General features: G+C 62.9%; 2 protein-coding genes across 8 annotated transcripts; one reads left to right on the top strand and one right to left on the bottom strand.

The window, feature by feature from the left end:
- The first annotated feature begins 1,308 nt into the window (after positions 1-1,308).
- LOC101948111 (fascin-like) lies at positions 1,309-9,606 on the top strand. 6 transcript variants are annotated; one of them, XM_065591792.1, is made up of 7 exons: positions 1,309-1,780; positions 3,384-3,633; positions 4,066-4,347; positions 5,366-5,484; positions 7,767-7,923; positions 8,608-8,781; positions 9,368-9,606. In XM_065591792.1, exons 1-7 carry the CDS (start codon positions 1,460-1,462, stop codon positions 9,565-9,567), a joined length of 1,503 nt encoding a protein of 500 aa, XP_065447864.1. In that variant the 5' UTR covers positions 1,309-1,459; the 3' UTR covers positions 9,568-9,606. The 6 variants fall into 6 exon arrangements, 5 of the variants coding, with proteins under 5 accessions (XP_065447864.1, XP_065447863.1, XP_023966392.2 ...); XM_024110624.3 differs by lacking the exon at positions 1,309-1,780 and having other exon boundaries at positions 2,670-3,633; XM_065591791.1 differs by lacking the exons at positions 8,608-8,781; positions 9,368-9,606 and having other exon boundaries at positions 7,767-8,475.
- A 362-nt stretch (positions 9,607-9,968) lies between these two features.
- TMEM216 (transmembrane protein 216) lies at positions 9,969-17,935 on the bottom strand. 2 transcript variants are annotated; one of them, XM_005289223.5, is made up of 5 exons: positions 17,792-17,935; positions 12,466-12,567; positions 11,859-11,951; positions 11,259-11,460; positions 9,969-10,688 (listed from the first exon to the last, which is right to left on the bottom strand). In XM_005289223.5, the coding sequence occupies exons 1-5, from the start codon at positions 17,802-17,804 to the stop codon at positions 10,673-10,675; spliced, it is 426 nt and encodes a 141-aa protein (XP_005289280.1). In that variant the 5' UTR covers positions 17,805-17,935; the 3' UTR covers positions 9,969-10,672. The 2 variants fall into 2 exon arrangements, with proteins under 2 accessions (XP_005289280.1, XP_065447891.1); XM_065591819.1 differs by lacking the exon at positions 17,792-17,935 and adding an exon at positions 13,835-14,075.
- Positions 17,936-18,805: the final 870 nt, after the last annotated feature.

Below are 18,805 nucleotides of genomic sequence, written 5' to 3'. Positions count from 1 at the left end.
TCTTTGAGTTTGGACCAATCACTGAGGTCCTGGGAAGCTGAGGTACATTCAGGTCACATGTGAAATGGGTCCCACCAGGGATGATGAGGGCTAGCTGGTGGCTCCTGCAGAGAAACAGCCTGCCTGTCTCTTCGAGGCATCCTTCAGGCAGCAATCAAGAAAGCAGCCCTGCATGGTGCCAGCAGGGCTGCCAAGAGAGAGTTCGGGCCCTGGTGAAAAAAAAATTTCGGGCCCCCCAGCAAGGGCGGACCAGCTAAACGGGGGTGGGGTGGGGAAAAGCTGGGCCTGGAATTTTTTTGGGCCCCCCAGCAAGGGTGGACCGGCTAAACAGGGCCAACAAGAGGGAGTGCAAGCTGGGGCCCCCTTCTGGACCATCGGGCCCCAGTAATTTGTACCAGCTTCCCCCCCTCTCTTCGGCCCTGGGTGCCAGTCTTGTAAGCCGCTGCCCTTTCAGGCCTCTCTTTCCCAGGTATGGCTGAAGTGCCAGTGGCAATCAGACTGCATCCCCTAGCCTTGTGCCCTTCAGACCAGCTGTGGTAGCACTGAGCTTTAGGCTGTGGCCAGAGGTCAGGTGTCTGTACTCACACTGCTCAGTCTGCAGCCTTTCACCCTGATGAGTGTGAAGTCCTGCCTGCGAGCCCAGGCCAGAGTGGCTGGGGCAGCGTGAACTGACTCTGGTCATTCTGGGGATCGCAGGAGGATGGGCAGCTGCGGCTGGTACTCTAAGGCCCTCCCTTGTGAAGTCTTGCAAGGCTCAATCTTGTACTCTTCCAGCACTTCTGTGGGGCCATGAGATGCCATGGCTCTGATGTCAGCTATTGGCCCTCCAGCTTTCCATCCGCCCAGTAATCAGGGCTGTCAGAGATGTTCTGGAACCTGCAGGAAGAGGGGAGCTGGCTGATGCGCTCGCCCTGGGGTGGCATGTGCACTCTCGTTCTCAATGGCTTCACTGTCTTCTGTTCCCTCCCCCAGGGGCCTGGGACAGGGTGTCCTTACCTGCCACCAGCTTAGCCTAGCAGCGCTTGGGGTTGGAGTCAAAGGCTGCAGCTGGAGGGCTTGAGGGAGGGGTTCTGCTCCTAACGCAGGGTGGGGGTTGGGCTGTGGTCCCTGAGAGGGCTGGGGGCAAAGCCCTTACCAGCAAGTGTAACATCCCCCTAGGTTGTAGGGATGGAGCACAGCTATGGCCCCTCCATTGTGGATGCTGCTCCGTTAGTGACGTGTCCATGTTGGGGGTGAAGCCATGAGCGCCTGAGTGGCTCATAAGGTGGGGGTGGAGCCAGGGTGTAAGTGGAGCTAGATGTGTGGGGGTGGAGCTGTGGAGTGGGCGGGGCTAGTGCTGTGGGGTGGGGCCTATGCAGTGACGGCCCAGTTGCCTGGTGCCCATTGTTGTGGGCGTGTCTGAGCAGTCCCAGTGCCATATAGCAGCCCAGGTGGGACGAGTGGGAGTGATCAGAGCCCCATGGCTGACTCCACTGTACCCACCTCGCTGCCCTGTGGCCTTATCAATGCCGCCAACCGGTACCTGAGCGCCGAGCCCTTCCGCTTCCAGGTGGTGGCCACGGGCTTGGTGCTGCGGCTCCGCCAGGTCTGGATGCTCCGCTTCGTGCCCTCACAGGGAGCCGGAGCGGCCGGGCAGGCTGAGGAGAGCGGGCAGAGACTGCATCTGCTCAGCTGGCTGCAGCGCTTCCTGGCGGCCGATCCCAACGGCAAAGTCACCTGTGACCAGGAGAGCCCGGGCCCAGGTGCCCTCTTCCTGCTGCGGCAGTACCCAGATGGCAAGGTGTGCAAACTCCACCCACCCAGAACTCTCCATTGCCCCCCACCCCAGGCACCAGCTCCACTGACCCCAGGCCCCCCTCCTGCTGCAGCAGCACCTGAGGGCAAGGTGTGAGCCCCCACCTGCCCCAGCACCTAGCACCCACATACTGCTGCCATATCAGCCCATCTGATGGTAGAGCCCGCAGTCCCCTGCCCTCCCTATGGGCAATCTCCCAGCACCCCGGCTAGGGGGACCTGACAACTGGGGGAGGAGCAAAGCTGGCTAGGGCTCAGCTGACAAAGGGGCTCCCCACAGATCAGTGGGGGTCCTTGCACTGAGCCGGGGCATGGGGAAGTGCAGATGAGCTCGGGTGCCATGTCAAGTCAGAATTAGCTCTCCCACCAAGCGACCTCTCTGCTGTGGCCAAGGCCTTAGGGGCACCGCACTATATTGGAGAGTGACCATGGCCTCAACCCACCATTAGTGGGTCTCTACAACACAGGATGGGTGGGCTCATCTCAGTTCCCCCGTCCCCCCCGATTTGTGTGTTGGGAAGGAAGTTTGTCCTGTGCCTGCTTAGATCCTCTACCCTGCAGCCACCAGGGGGCCACACAGCCCCCAAGAAATCCCCCTTCTGTGGGCACAGTCGCTGTGTCACTGGCTGGAGGTGACTGGGTGCTCCCTGAGGGCCGGTTGGCTCGGGGCCCGCTTTTAGGGTGCTGGTCCCACTGTAAGCTCCAGGGATGGGGAGGCACTTTTTGCCTCCAGGCCAGTGACTGGAGTCTGGCTGGAGCTGGTAGTGACCAAAAGCCTTCCCGCGGGCCGGCTGCTGAGGGGTCTGGGGCAGATAAGTTGTAGGCATCTCAACCTGGTGGCGCAGGTGCCCATGTCTCAGATGCTGTGGCTGGGAGCCTCCAAACAAGCCACCTGGCCAGCATGAGGGGTGGGTGGAGCCCCTGAGCTGAGACTGACTGAGTCACTTTGGATGTGGGCTGAAGCGGAGCCAGGGGCATGATTGCTCAGGGGTCTTGGGGTCAAGCGGGTCCTGCCCATGGGTCGGACGGAGCCAGGGGCTGAAGAGCAGGCAGAAGACGAGCTGTCAAAGCTCACGTGTCAGCATGGACCCAGCTGGGGGCGCTCCTGTGCTCTAAGGCCCGGACATCCTCTCCTCAGACATACGAGCCCTGAGTATTTCCCACCTCCACTTTACCAAGGAAATGGGGGATCCTGCAGGTCCCTGGTCCCACAGAAGGTAAGGATGTGGGTGCCACTGGGGCTCCCTTGCTGCACTGCAGCCCAGGTGGGAGAGGTCTATGTACCCTTCTCCTGGACCCTCTTCCAGCCAGCCCAGCCCCTCTGGCTGCTGAGCGTGGCTCATGTGACAGTGCCGGCTTCTCTCCTCCATGTACCAACACACCCACGTCTTCCTGTGGCTTCCCCCAGGCTCCCACACGCAAACCGGGGCCCTCGATTCCTGTGCTGGGGTCTGCACTGGAGGAGCCAGCACTGCCCCCCGAGCCCTGCTGGCACCGGCCCCTCCTTGCTTGGGTATGTGCTTTGCCCACAGGGAAGACATGTCTGTACCCACCCTGCCCTGGCACTGACAAGCTGCCCCTCCCGGCAGGTGTCCCTGCAGTGCGAGCTCTCCCAGCGCTACCTGGGCGGGGCCGAGGACAACGTCACCTGCTTTGCCCAGACCGTGAGTGAGGGCGAGAAGTGGAGCCTGCACTTGGCCCAGCACCCCAACGGGCACATGCTGAACCCCGGCAAGCAGCGCTACATGCGCTGCGACCAGCAGACCGGGCACATGCGCTGCGACCGCGATCTGCCCTGGGGGCCCGAGGCCGTCATCACCCTCCACTTTGACCTCAAAGGTGGGCAGCCCCTCCCCGCTTCCTCAGGGGTGCTCTGCCCTGCTGGGGTGAGGGGAGCTGAGGGGAGGTACTGGAGAGTAAGGGGGTGGGGGACCAGGGGGGTGCCATGTGGGAGCAGATCGGAGGGAAGGGGGAAGATGTGAGCAGGGGAGTGGGGTATTGGGCGCTGGGGTGGGTGGGGAAGGATCTGAGGGTGCAAGGAAGGATGTGGGAGGCCAGGGCACTGAGGTGGGATAGGAAATATACGTGTAGATGAGGTGGGGTGCATGCTCGCCCATTGCATGTGTCCCACGGGCCTGCAGCATCACTGGGATTGCCAGAGGCTCGGATCCTGTACAGCTGGGAGGGCTGTTAGGCCAGCAGCACTGGGCCATGGTGCCCCGGTGCCAGGATGACTCTCTCTCTAATGTTGCCTCCCTGCCCCGTCTCTAGAGAAGAAGTACGGGCTGCGGAGCGGGGCTGGGAGCCTCCTGGCTGCCGACGGCTCACTACAGGCCGAGCTGTCCCCTCAGACGCTCTACTCCCTGGAGCTGCGGGGTGGCCTGCTGGCCCTGCGGGACACGGATGGCAGGTACCTGACTGGGCGCGAGGGCATCGTCAAGACCTTCAAGACGGACAAGCCGGGGCGCGACGAGCTCTTTGCTCTGGAGCCCAGTGCTGCACAGGTCTCGCTGCGCACCTTCGCCGGGGGCCGCTTTGTCTGCTGCAGGCCAGGTGAGCGGGGCAGGGTGGGGAACCCGGTGCTGCATCCAGATGGCACCACTTGCCCTGCTGGCTGCTGCTATTCCCACTCCAACTCTCCCCCCCCCCCCCCCCCCGCCCTGGGCTGCTCTCCAGACGGGCACACGTGCTGCAGCAGGAGCAGACCTGGCAGCCAGGCCCCATGTATTCTGGGGCACTCTGCACATACAAGGCCTAGTGGTTGCAGCACTGGACTGGGACTGGATCTGGGTTCATTTCCCGGCTCCCTGCGGGACCTAGCTCAAATCACTGCATCTCTCTAGGCCTCTGTTCCCTATGTGCAGAACGTTCCTTCCTTTCTCCCCTGTTTGTGTAGTGAAACAGTCAGATCTGTAGGGCAGGGGCTGTCACTGTGTCTATACAGCCCCTAGCACAATGGGGCCTGATCTTGGTTCAGGCCCCTATTGTTGTCATCTGTATTAAACTACGGTGTGATCTGAATTCTGCAGCAAAATCCGGTGGTCTCTGAGAAAGATACAAGTCGTTTGCAATATGGCACCCAGTGGAATGTGGAAATCTGCACTGTGCTGTTTATTTTGTGTAAAGCATTGTATACTGGGCTACCCCCACATGTTGAACATGGCCCATGGGGTTTGGCATTGACAGATAGTCAGTAGGTTTCATGCTTAACAGTCCATAGAGCTGCCGGATCAGCCGGCACTTCCTTTCCTAGCTGTTGTTTCAGGCTGTCTGCCTACAGCCTCAGGCAGGTATCCCATTGTTAATTACCCTCCATTCATATTTTCAAGGGGGCTCTGCATTATGTGGGCAGCCACAGGGTCCCAGTTAGCCCTTGGGATCTCTTCACAGGGCTGTGTCCCCATCTGCTGTGGTGGATGGAAGTTGACTGGAGTAGGTCCAGCTGCAGCCAGCAGAGGGCAGCAGTGATACACATACCGGCCCTTCTGGGCCCTGGGGGAGGGCGTTATTGACTTTCCAGGCTGGCACCACACTGCCAGCCTTTTTACTGTGTGTCTCTTGCTGCCCACAGGGGCTGACATCTATGCCAATGCCACGTCCGTCGGCAACACGGAGATTTTCCAGCTGCTGCTGAACGATGTCACTAAGCAGGCCTGCTTTCGCAGCTCCTCCGGCACCTATCTTGCTGTGGTGAGTGTGGCCGGAGCCAGGGGATTGGCACAGATCCCCCGATGGGGGGAGATCGACAGAACCACCGGCTTTGGCCTGCAGCATGCTGCCTGCCGCAGTGCAGCTCTGGCGATCTACCAGCAGGGGGCGAACACATCGCTGGGACAGGGATGTAGGCAACTGCCAGCACAGGGCAGGCTGGCCCTGGCTCTCCCCTGCCCTGCTATCCAATCCCAGCTGCTAGAGTGTGCCCCGTTCCAGGAGTGGCCTATTCAGAGGGTGCCAGCAAGTTAGGGGTTAAATCCCCTTGCTTCGGGGCCCAGGGCCGGCTTTAGGCCAATTCAACCAATTCCCCTGAATCGGGCCCCGTGCCTAAAAGGGCCCCGCGCCCAAGCCCCGGTACCAGGGTGGCCCGGCTTCCCCAGGGGGCAATTTAAAGGACCCAGGGCTCCCAGCAGGGGCTTGAGCCCCAGGCCCTTTAAATTCCCACCAGAGCCCCACTGCTGGAGCTCTGGGGTAGGGCTGCAGAGCTCTGGGGGCTATTTAAAAAGTCCAGGGCTCCCGTTGCTTCTACCGCCCTGGCCCTTTAAATAGCCACTGGAGCCCCACCGCTTCCCCAGGGCTCCCTTGGCTATATACAGGGCTGGGGCAGTGGAAGCAGGGGAGCCCCGGGCCCTTTAAATAGCCCCCAAGCCACGGGCGGCTGCTGCTGCTGCTACCCCAGTGGGGGAGGGAGGAGGAGGGGGCACTCACCGTACAGGGTGGGCTGTACCCGCACCCCCTGCCTGCACCAGCCCCACACCCCCTGCCCTGCCCGCAGCCAGCCCCTGCTGCACCCCCTACCCTGCCTCCAGCCCCGCACCCCCTGCCCTGCCCGCAGCAAGCCCATCTCTAGCCAACCCCACATCCCCTGCCCTGTCTCCAGCCAGCCCCGCACCTCCTACCCTGCCCACACCAGCCCATCTCTAGCCAGCCCCGCACCCCCTGCCCCGTCTCCAGCCAGTCCCGCACCCCCTGCCCTGCCTCCAGCCAGCCCGTCTCCAGCCAGCCCCGCACCCCCTGCCCGCAGCCAGCCCCTGCCACACCCCCTGCCCGCACCAGCCCTGCCCCCCCTGCCCTGCTACTGCCTGCAGCCAGCCCTGCACCCCCTGCCCACAGCCAGCCCCTGCCGCACCCCCCTGCAGCCCTTCCTGAAGCCAGCCAGCCCCACACACACCCCTGCCCGCACCAGCCCTGCACCCTATGCCCTGCCCACACCAGCCCTGCACCCCCTGCCCTGCCTGTAGCCAGCCCCGCACCCTCTGCCCTGTTTCCAGCCAACCCCTGCCGCACACCCCTGCCTGAAGCCAGCCAGTCCCGCACTCCTCTGTCTCCAGCCCTGCCAACCCATGCCACACACCCCTGCGGCCCTGCCTGAAGCCAGCCAGCCCACCGCACACACCCCTGTCTCCAGCCAGCCCCTCATCCCTTCCCCTGCCTGCAGCCAGACCCTACCTCCAGTCAGCCCCTGCCCTGTCTCCAGCCAGCCCCATGTCCAGTGGTGCCCTGGAGTTCCCAGGGCAGTAATCCTGCACACCTTTCCCGGAAGCTTCAATGAGGGGGGCAGGGAGCAGCTGGGACCCACACATGTGCACACCCCCAGGGAGTGGTGGGGACCCACACATGTGAAACGGAGCTCATTTCTAGTTCAGGCCCATCTTTTTAAAAAAAGAACTTTAGGTAGGGTTAACATACATCCGTATTTTTCCGGACATGTCAGGCTTTTTGGTTCTTAAATCGCCGTCTGGGAGGAATTTTTAAAATTTAAAAATTTAAAAATTCCTCCCAGGAAAATATGGACATATGGTAACCCTATTGGTACAAAAAATACATACTGTGGCACATCCCTTAAATCAGAACTTTTTATAGGGAACCGGTTGCTAAGAAATGAAAGGCTTTTTTTTACATGAATTTTTTTTTTTTTAGTCATCCCTGCCGGGGCCCCGCTGAAAATGTTCGAATTGGGCCCCGCACTTCCTAAAGCCGGCCCTGCCGGGGCCTGGGTAGGAGAGCTTTGAATCTCAGTCCCTCTGTCCCTCCTCTGCCCAGCCCTGTGCCCAGCTGGTGCCCTCCTTAGCCCTGCCCCAGAGCCATGTTTGCCCCTCTCTTAGGGAGGTGTTAGGTTGTGGCAGGGGAACATTGCTCCAAGGACCGGGCCTGTGGCTAGACCCCAACTGGGAACGGGAGCAGCTCCTGATCCCCCCCAAAGGGGGAACATGAGGGCTGAGCACCTGTCCCCGCCCCCTAATGCTGCCTCCTTGCAGGGCCCCAAGGATTCTGTGGTGAGCACCAGCACCCAAGACAAGGGGGTCTGGTTCTCACTCCAGTACCGGGAGCAGAGGGTGACCCTGCGAATGGCTGACGGCAGACACATGGCCACCAGGCCCAATGGGCAGCTGCTGCTGGTGCCCGAGGCAGCAGGTAGGGGCGGGACGAAGCCGATACCCCTAATTGGGGAGGGGGGTAGACAATGCGATAGAGGCCCTTCACCTCAGTGCCCCACACTTCCCATCCAGCCCCGGGGCGGCGCTGATAAATCCCTCCCGTGCAGTGGCTGTTGTGGGGCTCACGTGACGTCTCTGCCCAGATCACTGGCACTAACTGCCCCCCTTGGTTGCAGCCAGGGTCCGCCCTGGCCTTGGAATGAGGCCCTGGGGCAGGGGCCAGGACTGCCCTGCAAGGAGAGCGTCCGTTTCCAGGGCTTGCTCTTCAGCAGCGATGGTGATTTTGGGCACACAGCAGCTTTGGCCTCCTATAGTCACCCCTATTCCCCCCATCCCCGGGGGAGTGGGCCCTGGCCTGCCCCATATACTGAAGGGATGGTTCTCAGCAGCAGCCCCTCCTGACCTGACTTGACAGAGCTTTGGCCCTGTCTGCCTCCACACAGCGCCTCTGCAGGCCGGTAGTAGGGTGACCAGACAGTAAGTGTGAAAAATCGGGACAGGGGGTGGGGGGTAATAGGAGCCTATATAAGAAAAAGACCCAAAAATTGGGACTGTCCCTATAAAATCGGGACATCTGGTCACCCTAGCTGGTAGCCTCCATCCTGTGCCCTGTGTGGGGCCAGCTGGAGCTAACGCTGCCTGCGGGGATCTGTGCCCTCAGGCAAGGGGGAGGAGTTTCTGCTGCTGCTGGTGAACCGGCCCCTGCTGATCCTGCAGAGCGAGGCGGGCTTCGTGGGGCTGTTCCCCGGGACGCAGCGCCTGGACGGAAACCGGCCAGCCTACGATGCCAGTGCCCTGACACTCAGCGAGGACGGCTTCTGCCACTTCAGAGTCGGTGCGGCACGGGGTTCCTGCCAGGGTCTGGGGCATGGAGACGCCAGGGGGCTGGGGAGTACCAGGCATGGGGAGGGGACTGAGGATCTGTGCCAGGGGCTGGAGTGTGGGTGTGCAGGGTGATGAGGGTGTGCCAGGCACTGGAGTATCCCTGGGGATGGGGGTGCTAGGGGAACCTGACTGGAAGTGGGGGGAGGGGCCCTTGGCCATGTCTTAGGAAGGAGGGTTGCCCAGGGTTCCTCTGCCCAGGCTGGAAATGCCCTTTTCCATCACTGGGGGGTCAGTCAATGAACTGCTGAAGGCCCCCAGCTCCTCCCCTTCCCATCAATTTGCAGTAGCCAGCACTTCAGAGGCAAGGGGGAAGCGCCCTCTGCCCCTCCCATAATCCTCCTAGGAGCAGAGTCCATGCTGGCCCCACCTAGTGTCCGCTCTGCAGCAAGGCTCTGGTGTGCATCTCCTGGAATGCTTCCACCCATAACATCCTGCGGCAGCACCTCCCCTAGGTTACAAGTGTGCCCTTTCACTCTGGCCGCCCCCTCTGCCATGATCCATGTCACCCAGCCCTAACTGCTCCCTTTGGCCCACAGCCACCAAGTACTGGAGCCTGGATAAGGACGGGCTGGTCATGGCGAACGGAGACCACCCCAGCAACTTCACCCTCCAGTTCATCTCCTCCAGCTGCCTCGTGCTGAAGGCTCCCAACAGCAAGTACCTGGTGGCGGAGGCGGGGGGCCGCCTGTGGGCAGGGGCCTCAGACGCAGCCTCTGCCACGCCCTTCCACTACTAAGGGTCTCTAGCCCCTGAAATAAACTTCTCTTCCACTGTCCAAGTGCTGCCAGCCTATTGCTGGGACCCCCTCCCCTCCTGCTGCCACCCGGTCATTGCCCATCTTGCCTCACTATCAGTATCCCTCCTGCTGCCTGGAGAGTGGGTCCAGGCTGGGGCAGACAGTGCAGGCTGGCATGGGCCTGGCCTGCCACCTGGAGCCAGCTGTTGGGAGGAGATGTGGGTCAGGGGAGGCGAATTGATGGGGCTTCTCCCAGCCAGAGCAGTGCTCTGTGGCGCAGGGAGCATTCATGTGTCCTGAAGTGGGAGCAGGCTGCCCCCTAGTGGCCCAGGGGGGAGGTGCCTCCTTGCTGCCTCCTGGGGGAAGCCCTACTCTAATGAAAAGGCTCCAGGCAGCAGCAGTAGCAGAAAAATAAATATTTATTGGAAAATAGTATTGATTTGGAGGATGCGAGAGGAGGGGGAAAAGTGCCACGAGTCACTGCTACAGCAAATAACACTGAATGTGGGGGAGCGGGTGGAAGCACCTCTCAATCAGTCACACATGCGATAGACAGGAGCTTATTAATACTTACAAGGGGGGCCCTGGGTGTCTGCCTCTCCACCCCCGTGCTGAAATGGGAGGACACAGAAGGTGCAGGCATGATCCATGGGGGTGTGGTCTGGGCCAGGGGCCACTTGGCCTTGTATGCGTGGGCTCGGACAAACTCTAAGCCCTGGCTGTAGGGGCCGGAATGGGATCCATGTCAGCTCCCAGCAGCCTCTCCCCCTCTTCCCCCCCTCCTCTCCCCCACTGCACAGCAGGCAGGGGAGGGCGGTGCCTGCAGCGGGTGAGTGATGCCTGGGCACACGGAATGGCTGCTTCATGAGGCGCCAGGTCTGGGATGCGAGTTAAAGTCTCTCTCCAAGTTGCTGGGCACGCCAGTGGTGGCTTCATGCCCAGGAGGGGCTGATGTGGAACGAGGCTGTGGCTGGGTCTAGCTCTGCTCTGAGGGGCTGAGACGCCGCCATCAGACCAGCCGTGGAGGGAGGGAATGTGTGGCCTCAGTCCCAGGCGCTGGGGCAACGCGTCGCCTTGTCTGGCCCGGAACAGGCTGGATGGAGCCTTAATATGAGTCCACCCTAGAGGGAGATAAACAGGAGAGAGCCTGGCCGTCAATTGCAGACCCTCAGCAGCCTCTCCAACCCCACACGGCTCTGGCTGGGGGGGGGAGCTTCCCTCACATCCCTGGGCAACCCTGTCACCCCAACTGCTTCCACACACCCCTGGGAATCTGTCCTCGTAGCAGCCAACCAGAGGAGAGGAGTGCAGATGAGGAAACCGAGGCAGGGGCAGTCAGGAATGGCACCCAGGAGTCCTGATCCCCAGGCATGTGCATGAGCCACCTGCCCAGCCATTCCCTGTTTGTATCATCAGCGTTTTCTCTCCACACTTTCCCTCCCTCATCCTGTCTCCACCACAGCCTCCCTCCTTGCTCATGACCTAGTTATTCCCTCATTTCCACTAGCCCATGAATGGTCCAGTCTCCCCCAGCCCCAGTGCTTTTTCACCCCTTGGATCCTGTCTCCCTCCTGGCCAGTCTGTCCACCCCAGCTCCTCCCATGTTACCCCTCCAGACCCTGCCCACAGCTGCTCAGTTTCCCACTGCCTCCCAGTGGTGCTGCTGCTCAGGGCAGGAGGGGGTGGGGTACCTGGAGAAGGAGGCCAGGGTGAGGATGCCCAGGAGCAGCTCGACGGCATAGAAGAGCAGCAGGATGGCATTGAGGATGGCCTCCAGCCGGAGGGCGTAGGTCTGCAGGAGCAGGTAATAGGCCGCCATCACTGCCGCTGGGAATGTCAAGGCCAGGCTGATGGAGAGCGGCACCTTCCGCTGGCACAGGTTCCCCTTGGAGCCTGCCACGTGGCACAGTTAGTAAGGCAACTGCTCCCTGCCCTGCAGCCATCCACGCACGCAGCTTCCTGGAGGGGCACAACTGGGGGGACAGGGATATAGAGCCTATCCCCTCTAGGACACAGGCTCCAATCCAGCCCAAGGGCAGGGAATGGGACATGGAGCCTTTCCTCTCTAGGCCTCTGGCCCCTGGTCCAGAAACCTGGCTGGCTCAGGCAAAGAGCTCTTCAACTCTAGGCACTGATCCATCTCCAAGCTGAGTGAGCAAAAGCCAGTCATGTGCTGGCTGCTTGGCGGCCCAGTGAAATCAGGCACCAGTCCAGCTGTCTCAGAGCTGTTTGCCCCCAGGGGGCTGCTTGCCCTGTTGTTCCAGAGCTGGCTGTTAATCTTAGGCACTCACCAAAAAATATCCGAGTGACTTCAATGCCGAGGTAGAGGAAGAGCATGACCAGATCCAGGGCCAAGTTGGCAGAGGGGTATGGTAACAGCAGCCCTGTGGACACAAGTCACCTGTTTCAGGAGGAGTGCAAGGCCTCCAAACCCTCTTTCTGGGGTGCCACTGTCCCTCACCGGGACAGGCCCCTAAGGAAGGGGAGATGGCCGTGAATAACTAGTGGTTCTCAGCCCGAAGGCCTTCCTCCAGGGACAGCAAGTCTGGGGGAGAGCCCCAGAGAGGTGCCAGCAGGACCACAGAAATGCAGTGCAGAGTGGCTCATCTAATGGGTCCCGGCCCTTGCCCAGCATCAGAGCCAAAGGCTTCCTCTTACTCCTCCCTCCCACCAGATGCAGCCCTGCAACGGGCTGGGAGTGGCTGAAACGCATGGATGGGCTGGGAGGCCTGAGGGGCTTGGGTGGAATAAGTCAGCTGGCACTCCACTGGGCTTGTCCTGCCTGCCTTGCCCTCAGTCAAGTGGCGCTTGATACCACAGCACAGAGGGCAGCCCTGCTGCCAAAGGCTGTTCTGTAGTAGTCCCTGGTGATCTGGAATGGCAGTGGAGGGAACTCACCTTTATAGACGAATATGAAGATCTCCAGGAGGAAGTAAGTGGCATAATACCATCCATTGAGGAAGAGCAGGATTTCCAGCGGCGTAGAGGAGAGCTGGCGGCCTGGGGGATGGGCAGATGAATAGCATGAATGGGCGAGGTGCTGCTCCCCATGCAGGCCTGCCGGCCTTATTCTTCCCCCCAAAGAGGGCAGAGGAAGCCAAAAGGGCCTGAGCTGCATTAACCCCTAACTCCCCATGGGAGCCCCGCCCTCGTAGGATGAGGGATTGTCTGGCTCTCTGAGATAGGCTGAACACAAGGGACTGACTGAGAGGATAGGTGGTCAAGGTACTACTGGCCTGGATCCTTTCCCAGCTCTGCAACAGGCTCCTTGCATGACCCTGGGCGAGCCACTGAGCACAGACTTACAAAGAGATGTAGGCACCTAAAAATGTAGACAGGTGCTCACCTGCCTATTTAGGCACCTCAAAATCTGACCCTGAGTCTCTCTGGGCCTCAGTTTCCCATCTGTAAAATGGGGATAAGAATCCTTCATTTCATAGAATCATAGAATATCAGGGTTGGAAGGGACTTCAGGAGGTCATCTAGTCCAACCCCCTGCTCAAGCAGGACCAATTCCCAACTAAATCATCCCAGCCAGGGCTTTGTCAAGCCTGACCTTAAAAACCTCTAAGGAAGGAGATTCCACCACCTCTCTAGGTAACCCATTCCAGTGCTTTCTCCCAGCTTTTGCCTATTTTGTTTCACTGGGGCAGGGGCTGGTTCTCGCAATGCATTAGTGCAGCAGAATGGAGCCCTGATCTCAGCTGGGGCTGCTGGGTGCTATTGTGATTTCACATCGTCTAAGGCCAGAAGGGATCACTGAGTCTGACCTCCTGTATAGCACAGGTTGCCAAGTTACCCCAGAGGCCGGACGAGCTGCCACTTGGGGCTGACCTCACATCTGGCATGAGTCCAGTAACTTGCGTTTGACTAAAGCATCTTCCAGAGAGGTGATGTAACTCCCCCACTTCCCTGGGTCATTTTTTCCCATGGTCTGTCCCCTCACTGTTGGGAACGTCGGCCTATTGTCTAATTTGAATTTGTCCAGCTTCAGCTTCAGCTTCCAGCCGTTGTTTCGTGGTTGGCTCTTCTCCGCTAGAAGCAGGCACTGTGGTTCTCTAAGCCTCTCCACTTTCTGTCTGCAGGCAGGAGCTTTCCCCACTACATTTTGTTTTTTTCTCCCTCTGCTTGGTGCCACCCTTGGCAGGAAGAGGATTTTTGAGAACAGGAAACTTGTATTTAAAGAGAAAACATGGCAGGGCAGCAGGCCCAACTAAGATCAAAGAGCTCCTACACATGCCCAGCCACACAGTAGTGTGCCACCTACCCCACTTTACAGCAGGGTATCAGGCAGCAAGGAGTGAAACTCGGCAGCAGGAGCTGGCTTCGCACTCTCCAAGCCGGCTGTTTCTATCTGGTTGGTGCTTCAGGCCAAGGTGAAGCATTGACTCCACCAGCAGTGATGTGGCAGACAAGCTTTCAGCTGTGTGGGCTGGTCATTTAGCAGTAGAACATGTTGTTTTGGAAGTAACAAGCCAGAGACCCATAGCTCTTGTCTTCTGTTCTGACTGGGGTGAAACAAAGTTCCCAGGAATATGTCTGTAAATGGTGGATTCTCTGTGACCTTAAGTCTTTAAACCATGATTTGAGGACTTCAAGAGGTTAGGGGTCTATTTCAGGAGTGGGTGGGTGAGGTTCTGTGGCCTGCAATGTGCAGGGGGTCAGACTAGATTGGGGTGGGCAAACTACGGTCCGGAGGCCGCATGCGGCCCTTCAGATATTTTAATCCAGGGGGCAGGGTGTGGCTCCCGGAACCAGTGGCATGTCCCCTCTCTGGCTCCTACACGTAGGTGCAGTCAGGGGGCTCCGCACGCTGCCCCCACCTCAAGCGCCGTCCCCGCAGCTCTCATTGGACCCATGGCCAATGGGAGCTGCAGGGGCGGCGCCTGCGGACAGGCAGTGCGCCAAGCCGCCTGGCTGCATCGCCACATAGGAGCCAGAGGTGGGACATGTCGCTGCTTTTGGGAGCTGCTTGAGGTAAGCACTGCCTGGAGCCTGCACCCCTGACCTCCTCCCATGCCCCAACCACCTGCCCCAGCCCTGATTCCCCTCCTGCCCTCCAAACCCCCTGCCCCAGCCCGGAGCCACCCTCCCGCACCCTGAACTCCTCATGTCTGGCTCCACCCCAGAGCTCGCACCCCCAGCCAGAGCCCTCACCCCCTCCCGCACCCCAACACCCAATTTTGTGATCATTCATGGCCCTCTATACAATTTCCATTACCAGATGTAGCCCTTGGGCCAAAAAGTTTGCCCATCCCGGACTAGATGATCATGATGGTCCCTTCTGATCTTAAAGTCTATGAGATGACAGAACCCTGTAGTATGCGGTGTTTTCAAGGTACCGATAAATCGTAATCAGGTTAGTGATGAGAATTAGGGTTACCATACGTCCGGATTTTCCCGGACATGTCCGGCTTTTTGGGCCTCAAATCCTCCGTCTGGGAGGAAATTCCAAAAAGCCAGACATGTCTGGGAAAATAGGGAGGGAGGGCCCGGCAGTGCTCGGCCAGGGCCGGGGGTGCAGGGGCGGGGGTGCTCGGCTGGGGCTGGCGGTGCTCAGCCGGGCCGGGGCCGACGGTGCTCGGACGGGACGGGGACGGGGCTGGCGCTGCTCGGCCGGGACGGGGCCGACGGTGCTCGGCCGGGACGGGGACGGGGCCGACGGTGCTCGGCCGGGACGGGGCCGGGGACGGGGCCGACGGTGCTCGGCCGGGACGGGGCCGGGGCCGGGGCCGACGGTGCTCGGCCGGGCCGGGGCCGGGGCCGGGGCCGGGGCCGACGGTGCTCGGCCGGGCCGGGGCCGGGGCCGGGGCCGGGGCCGACGGTGCTCGGCCGGGCCGGGGCCGGGGCCGGGGCCGGGGCCGACGGTGCTCGGCCGGGCCGGGGACGGGGCCGGGGCCGGGGCCGACGGTGCTCGGCCGGGCCGGGGACGGGGCCGGGGCCGGGGCCGACGGTGCTCGGCCGGGCCGGGGCCGGGGCCGGGGCCGGGGCCGACGGTGCTCGGCCGGGCCGGGGCCGGGGCCGGGGCCGACGGTGCTCGGCCGGGCCGGGGCCGGGGCCGGGGCCGACGGTGCTCGGCCGGGCCGGGGCCGGGGCCGGGGCCGACGGTGCTCGGCCGGGCCGGGGCCGGGGCCGGGGCCGACGGTGCTCGGCCGGGCCGGGGCCGGGGCCGGGGCCGACGGTGCTCGGCCGGGCCGGGGCCGGGGCCGGGGCCGACGGTGCTCGGCCGGGCCGGGGCCGGGGCCGGGGCCGACGGTGCTCGGCCGGGCCGGGGCCGGGGCCGGGGCCGACGGTGCTCGGCCGGGCCGGGGCCGGGGCCGGGGCCGACGGTGCTCGGCCGGGCCGGGGCCGGGGCCGGGGCCGACGGTGCTCGGCCGGGCCGGGGCCGGGGCCGGGGCCGACGGTGCTCGGCCGGGCCGGGGCCGGGGCCGGGGCCGACGGTGCTCGGCCGGGCCGGGGCCGGGGCCGGGGCCGACGGTGCTCGGCCGGGCCGGGGCCGGGGCCGGGGCCGACGGTGCTCGGCCGGGCCGGGGCCGGGGCCGGGGCCGACGGTGCTCGGCCGGGCCGGGGCCGGGGCCGGGGCCGACGGTGCTCGGCCGGGCCGGGGCCGGGGCCGGGGCCGACGGTGCTCGGCCGGGACGGGGCCGGGGCCGGGGCCGACGGTGCTCGGCCGGGACGGGGCCGGGGCCGGGGCCGACGGTGCTCGGCCGGGACGGGGCCGGGGCCGGGGCCGACGGTGCTCGGCCGGGACGGGGCCGGGGCCGGGGCCGACGGTGCTCGGCCGGGACGGGGCCGGGGCCGGGGCCGACGGTGCTCGGCCGGGCCGGGGCCGGGGCCGGGGCCGACGGTGCTCGGCCGGGACGGGGCCGGGGCCGGGGCCGACGGTGCTCGGCCGGGACGGGGCCGGGGCCGACGGTGCTCGGCCGGGACGGGGCCGGGGCCGGGGCCGACGGTGCTCGGCCGGGACGGGGCCGGGGCCGGGGCCGACGGTGCTCGGCCGGGACGGGGCCGGGGCCGGGGCCGACGGTGCTCGGCCGGGACGGGGACGGGGCCGGGGCCGACGGTGCTCGGCCGGGACGGGGACGGGGCCGGGGCCGACGGTGCTCGGCCGGGACGGGGCCGGGGCCGACGGTGCTCGGCCGGGACGGGGACGGGGCCGACGGTGCTCGGCCGGGACGGGGACGGGGGTGCTCGGCCAGGGCCAGGACCGAGGCCGGCGGTGCTGGGCCGGGGGTGCTCAGGCCGGGGCCGCTCGGGCTGGGGCCGGCGCCCCCGGGCCCGAGCCGAGCCGGACCGGAGACACCGGGGCCAGAGCCTCTTGGCCTGGGCCGGTCGGCCGCCAGAGGGAGCCGCTGGGCCGGACTGGGCCGCGCCGCACCCCGCCCCAGCTTACCTGCTGCCTCCCTGTTTCAGGCTTCTCATGAACATTCGAAGCAGGGGAGGGGGAGGAGCAGGGGACGGAGCATTCAGGGGAAGGGGCAGAGTTGGGGCGGGGACTTTGGGGAAGGGGCGGACTTGGGGCGGGGCTGGGGCTCCCTGGAGTGTCCTCCTTTTTTAAAACTAAAATATGGTAACCCTATGAGAATGGATCTCACTGCCAGAGCTAACGCTGCCTGACCCTTTTCAGCACCCTTTGAGCCAGCTGGGGTCAGTGGATCTGTGTGTTTGTGGGGGGGGGGGGAGCTCGGTGCTTTCCTGAGATATAAAATCTGCTCGTTTAAACCAGCTCCTGAAGGTGCAGGAGGGGGCGATTGGGCAGGGACACCCTCTCCATCAGCATCTGGGGTGAAAGGCTTGGAGGGAATCAGAGGGAAACAGGGCTGCGGGGGGGGCATAGCTCCGTCCATGGGGTGGGGGAAAGGGAGGCAGGTGGCCCCCTGGGATGGATTGGGGGAAGGGATGTGCTCCTCCCCCCCATGGAGGGGAAGGTCAAGGGCCCTTCCCGCGAGGACGGGGTCACATGGCAGCCCCAGGGTGGTCAGGGAAGTGGGAGGTCACGTGGCATCCCATGTAGAAGGTGGGGCAGGGGGACGTGCACCCCGAAGGTGGGAATGGGGAGGTCACGTGTCTTTCCCGCAAGGATTAGGAGTCACGTGGCACAGCCCCCCGGCATGCGCCCCCGGATGCTGCCGCCCCGCACTCGGTGAAGGCTCCTGGGGGGGAGGGGGTGTCCCACGCACCGGGCTGGGGGGGAGGGAATCCGGGACCCCCTCCCCGCACTTACTTCTGGGCGCCATCTTCCATCTCCATGGAAACTGTCACCCAGCGACATCGCTTCCGGCAACGCGGACTAGGGAAGCGGAAGTGCGGGGCCAGAGCGGCTCGCGCCGCTCCATCCGGCTCAGCCCCGCGGCTCGATGGTGCTGGAGGACCCGCCGGGCTTTGTGCAGCGGGGGCTGCGTTGTTTGGTGGCGGTGGCAGAGGCAGGCCCTCTGGGGCTGGGGCTCTGCGTAAAGCTCCAGCTCCCGGAGTCCCGGCATCTCCGCGCTGCCCCGGAGGGTTCCTCCAGCCAGCCCAGGGACCCCCCGGGAGCCTGCCGGCTCAGACACCCTCGTCCCCCCGCCTTGATTATTGGTTTAACATCTCCTGGGTTCGAAGCCCGTCTCCTGCCTGCGTGGCTCGTTGCCTTTGCCCACCCGCAGCTGGGGACATTGCGATGCTCCCCCGGCCTCTTGCCTCCAGGAGCTTTATGACAAGATTTGTCATCCCATCACAAGAGTTGGCAAGTTTCAGAGTAGCAGCCGTGTTAGTCTGTATCCGCAAAAAGAAGAACAGGAGTACTTGTGGCACCTTAGAGACTAACAAATTTATTAGAGCATAAGCTTTCGTGGGCTACAGCCCACTTCTTCAGATGCATAAGAGTTGGCAACGCAGCTATTGGCTCCTCCTGCTATCCAGGGGCTCATGGCTAATATTGAGTGCCTCACAGTCCGCTATGGATCCTGATCTCCCTCTCTAACAGCAAGGCTGGTCGCTCTGCAGTACCCCTGGCACTGCTTCCCAATGAGACCCTGTTCCCTCCTTCAGCACCCCGACCCACAGACAACACAGGTCATTTGGAGATATCCCTCCCCCAGCATTGGTGTAATCCCCCTTGCTCACCAGTGACCCCCATTCCCTTCCCCAAAGCAGCATAGTTGGGTCACTGTCCGACCTCTTCCCCACAGCCTGTCTGGAAAAAGGAAATACATGGTTCTGAATTACAGAATTTATTTCTGAATAACTAACTCCTGACTGT

Source organism: Chrysemys picta, chromosome 4 (assembly GCF_011386835.1).
Source record: "Chrysemys picta bellii isolate R12L10 chromosome 4, ASM1138683v2, whole genome shotgun sequence".
Lineage (NCBI taxonomy): Eukaryota > Metazoa > Chordata > Testudines > Emydidae > Chrysemys > Chrysemys picta.
Note: the sequence above shows the minus strand (reverse complement) of the source record. Positions and strands in the feature narration are given on the sequence as shown.

What these genes read in the sequence shown, in the direction of transcription:
- TMEM216 (XM_005289223.5), bottom strand. An exon ending in CTTCATATTCGTCTATAAAG is followed by an intron (nt 11,952 to 12,465) that starts GTGAGTTCCCTC and finishes TTGTGTCCACAG; the next exon opens with GGCTGCTGTTACCATACCCC. An exon ending in AGTCACTCGGATATTTTTTG is followed by an intron (nt 11,461 to 11,858) that starts GTGAGTGCCTAA and finishes GCCACGTGGCAG; the next exon opens with GCTCCAAGGGGAACCTGTGC.
- LOC101948111 (XM_065591790.1), top strand. Translation starts at nt 2,811, where the DNA reads ATGGGTCGGACGGAGCCAGGGGCTGAAGAGCAGGCAGAAGACGAGCTG. An exon ending in CTTTGTCTGCTGCAGGCCAG is followed by an intron (nt 4,348 to 5,365) that starts GTGAGCGGGGCA and finishes TGCTGCCCACAG; the next exon opens with GGGCTGACATCTATGCCAAT. An exon ending in CCGGCACCTATCTTGCTGTG is followed by an intron (nt 5,485 to 7,766) that starts GTGAGTGTGGCC and finishes GCCTCCTTGCAG; the next exon opens with GGCCCCAAGGATTCTGTGGT.